Raw genomic sequence first — 4,177 nt, 5'->3', positions numbered from 1 at the left:
TAGTTTTCTGTGTAGTTATTATTTTGTGTCGCACAATGTTATGAGAATAATTTCAACCTTCGTTGACCTTTTGTGTAGATAGTACTTCAATATTCTTAACGCCCAATCAAAAATAAAAACAATGGTTATGTTTTAAATAGCAAAATTATATATTTTTTGTTTTTGTTATAAATTAAATAATTTTCTTTGAAAATAGTTTTCTTAAATTATCACAGTTTTAAAGCTTCTTTTCTTTTGTTTTGTATAACAGTTAATATTCGCTAGAAATGGAAGACATCTGAAGAAGATGGTCAATGTTTTCAATATCTAAGCTTGGACCCAACGATCTTGCATGTAGGCAGGAACAGAGTCAACCGCCGAGGTCCAAAAGAAAGTACCTTGTTCGGTGCGAAAAAAGTGAACAGGTACAGTGGAGGTGTAATCAAATTCCTTTTCACTTTCATAGGATTCATTGATGTCATTTTCATAGGATTCCATTGAAGCACAATCGGATGATTCTAAACTCGCATTACGGCTATTTTCCAAAGATTCCATTGAGTCGGCAGTAACAACTTTCTTGGATTTGCTTTGTGTTTTGAAGAATTGTTTAAAGAGCTTCTTCATGCTGGAGCTGTTCTTCTGGGAGATGGTGATATCCATGGTTTGGTATTGGTTTTGTGTAATTTCTAGGCACATTTTGAATGTTGATTTTGTTCGATGTTCTTTACAAGAAGACAGATCAAATGGGAATGATGCTGTTTCGTTGAATCCTTTTGTCTTTTATACCACAAGGAAGCTGGAAAGGACATGCAGGTAAATGAAACTTTATCATGTTCTGGACAATAGTGTCGATCTACCTTATTCTAGACAATAGTGTTGATCTATTGTTTTTGTATTGATCAACCTTTCTAGCGTGGGAACGTCTAGTGTAAAGTATTTGAGAATCAGTTTTGGTGATAAGGATTTATTCGTTTGTTGTTGTTCGGTACACTTATTTTTGTAGGTTGTGTAAAGGTTATTCCAGGTAAACGAAATACTTTTTTAAACCAAAACTGCAAATTTCATTCTTCGGAACAGTTTCCCACGCCAAGACATGATAGATCAAAATATTTAGAATGCACGTGTTTTGTCTTTTTGGTGTAGATTAAGGAGCTAAACCTCATTTGAAATCATTATTATGTTAGGAACCTTGCATTTGTTGTTTTTTTTATTTTTGTGGGACCCACTATACTCGTGCTGAGAGCGAGACGCTTACGGTAAATAGAAGGAAAATGCAAGATAGGACATGTTTATTTTTTTGGGAAACCACTATACACTTCAGAGAATCTTAAAAAAACTGATGCATGAATATAAGAGAGTGTACCCACAAATAAGTAGTGACAACATTATGTGTGTTCGTTTACTCTAGATCATAATGCAAAAGACCTTAGCCGATTACAAGAAGTTACTGAACTTGTACAAATTTGTACAAATTGTTGAGTAAACGAACACACCTATAGTTTTCCAGTTACTAGGTCAGCCAAGTTTGTTCACAAATTATATTCAGTCCGCATTATACGTATTTGATGTATCAAGGCTATCCCAATGGATTCAATACGCCCAAAACATAGGAGTGGCAGTCGTTAGCGATGAACAGAAATAAGAAATTAAACGATAGCTTTAAAAAAAAGTTTTGCTCAATTGCGATGTATATATTATTGATAAACAACATTACCTTTCGATTTAAATACAACGATATTTACAATGGCTTGCGATTCAATCCGATGTTCTTTTTTAGTAGTTTCTAGTTTTGCCTTTATTTCTTGACATCTGCACGGATGCTTGAAGAGGGCGGGAATGCGAAGATTTCAACGAATATGTCTATGCAATAGATAGAGTCAAATGAAAATATTTGTTTTATATTTTGATTGTTGCATTTCCGAAAATATTCATAAAGTACAGAAGAAGTTATAGTCTTATACTTTTTGAGCACCAAAAATCCATTTTTCATGATTTTTTTTACAAGAAATCTACTTTTTTTTTAGAAATTTATTTCTCCATATGAAAGGTCACAAATTGAGCTGCTTCCGGAATATTTTTGTTAAAAAATATTGCATAGTTTTCTGACAAATGCCCGCCTACGAAACTTAGATTTTACTCAAGCAGTTTGCGATGCCCACTGTAGGTGGAAAACGAATAAACCGATCAGCATATACATATGTACATATTTTTGCGGGATCATTAAAGAATAATCTTGTACATAACAATCTTGTCGTTAAGCGGAACGGAAATAAAAAATTAATTTTTTAATTTATTAATCGAGCTTTATGATCTATAATGCAAGTGAAAAAGGAAAGCCGACGATTCGAACCCACACACTCACCACTATGTGACATGCATGTTTCGCCTTCCGTAAAGGCTCCTCAGACATATCGGATGTGGAGCGGCTTCGCTGTCCTCGAACTTTTCTTCTTTCAAATGCATTTTTATTTTGTTTTTTTTTTACAACAACAATGAGGATTTTCCCATTTAGTTTAGTTTAGGAAATAAAAAATATCCATTTAAAAAATGGTGCACTGTCAAAGTCAAAATTTCGATTTTAACGAAAAAATGGACTAACTTAACTCTAACTTAAGGACAAGCTTTTTATGTGTATGAAAATTTCACAACCACATATGAAGATCAGCTACAGTGGCCTTTTCGAGCTACAGTGGCCACCGCTTTCAAAGTTGCCATTTCGAGAAAACTGCGTTTAAAACGTCGATGTTACATACAAATCTCAACGAATTTTCCCTTTCTGAAGTTAAAATGCAGTGCAATGGAGTGCCTCTTTCCGTAGTCACGCTCTTGTAAAAATCATGAGTGAAAATGCATAATTTGATGCACTTCCAGATCACTTGTACATATCATTTAACTACCTCTTTGGAGGCAAACATTTTGCTGGGTTCGATCATCGTGTTAAAAAAGAAGAAGCACACACAGTATAGGTATTAAGTTGCCAATATGTGATAGTAAAATAGGCCAGCTAAGCAATATGTGATAGGACAAATATGATAGGACATATTTTTATGTAGTTTACACACACCCCTTCCCGACTATATAAAAAAGTCTTACTTGGACTACTCTTTTACACCCACTCAAGTCATTTTTCTTACGGACAATAAGCAAAGCAAGTAAATATCTCTTCAAAAACGAGATTTGAAAAAATCCAATTTTGAAGATTGAATAAAAAATAAGTTGTTTAATATTTCCTCTATTATATCAACATATTCCTTTGCCATATGATGAAATATGTGACGTTGATAAGAGTCTCCAATTCGAAGATCAATTAATAACACTGGTCAACACGTCTTCTGTTTGATTAAAAAGGATAACGAAAATTTGGTTAAAAATCGTAATTGTCCTGAGCTACATATATCACAGGAACAAGAACTGATAGAGGAAACTGCTTCCGGATTTAAGTAAGACATGTAAACAAATTCAAATGAAACAGCCACCTTTTTATTTTGTTGACCACTGTAATTAATTAGATTACAAAAAGAAAATGAAGATGACACTAATTCTTGGTGTGGGCACTCCGTTATTTCCATGCATCAGTTTTTTAATATTCCCAATTATTAATGGAGGATGCAAAAAAAAAAAACAATTTCGTTAAAATACTTGTTTTATCTTGCATTTTTCTTCTATTTACCCTAGATATCACGCTTTCAGCACGAGTAAAGTGTATTCCATAAAAACCTAAAATGCAAGGTTCCTAACTTAATGATTATTTTAAATTATGTTTAACTCCTTTGCCTACCCCCACAAGACACAACACGTGCATTCAACATCTTTTGCTAAAGAAAATCTTGGCGTGGGAAACTGTTTCTAAACATTTCTAAACAATAGCAGTTTTCATTGTAAAAGTATTTTCTTTACCTGAAATAACCTTTTCACGTGCACAAATACCGCAATAAACGACAAACAAACAAATCCTTATTTCCAAAACTGATCCTCAAACATTTTTCACTAGACGTTCCCACGATCAGAAAGGTTGATCAATATAAAAACAATAGATCGACAATAACTTTTGTCTAGGAACTGGTAGATTTTCATTTACCTGCATTTCCTTTCAAATTTCCTGATGGTATAAAAGGCCAAAGAATCTAGCCAAACTGCATCATTCCCATTTGATTTGTCTTCTTGTAAAGAACACCGACGAACAAAATCAACATTCAAA

General features: G+C 33.4%; 1 protein-coding gene across 1 annotated transcript; it reads right to left on the bottom strand.

The window, feature by feature from the left end:
• Positions 1 to 306: 306 nt before the first annotated feature.
• Positions 307 to 675, bottom strand: LOC141398169 (enhancer of split m4 protein-like). The gene has a single exon (XM_073975401.1). The coding sequence runs from the start codon at positions 673 to 675 to the stop codon at positions 307 to 309; it is 369 nt and encodes a 122-aa protein (XP_073831502.1).
• Between the last annotated feature and the right edge of the window lie 3,502 nt (positions 676 to 4,177).

This window comes from Musca autumnalis, unplaced genomic scaffold (assembly GCF_047663935.1).
Source record: "Musca autumnalis isolate F117 unplaced genomic scaffold, ASM4766393v1 scaffold_3, whole genome shotgun sequence".
NCBI lineage: Eukaryota > Metazoa > Arthropoda > Insecta > Diptera > Muscidae > Musca > Musca autumnalis.
The sequence above is the reverse complement of the archived record's forward strand: the minus strand, read 5'-3'. Positions and strand labels throughout refer to the sequence as shown.

What these genes read in the sequence shown, in the direction of transcription:
- LOC141398169 (XM_073975401.1), bottom strand. Translation starts at nt 675, where the DNA reads ATGTGCCTAGAAATTACACAAAACCAATACCAAACCATGGATATCACC.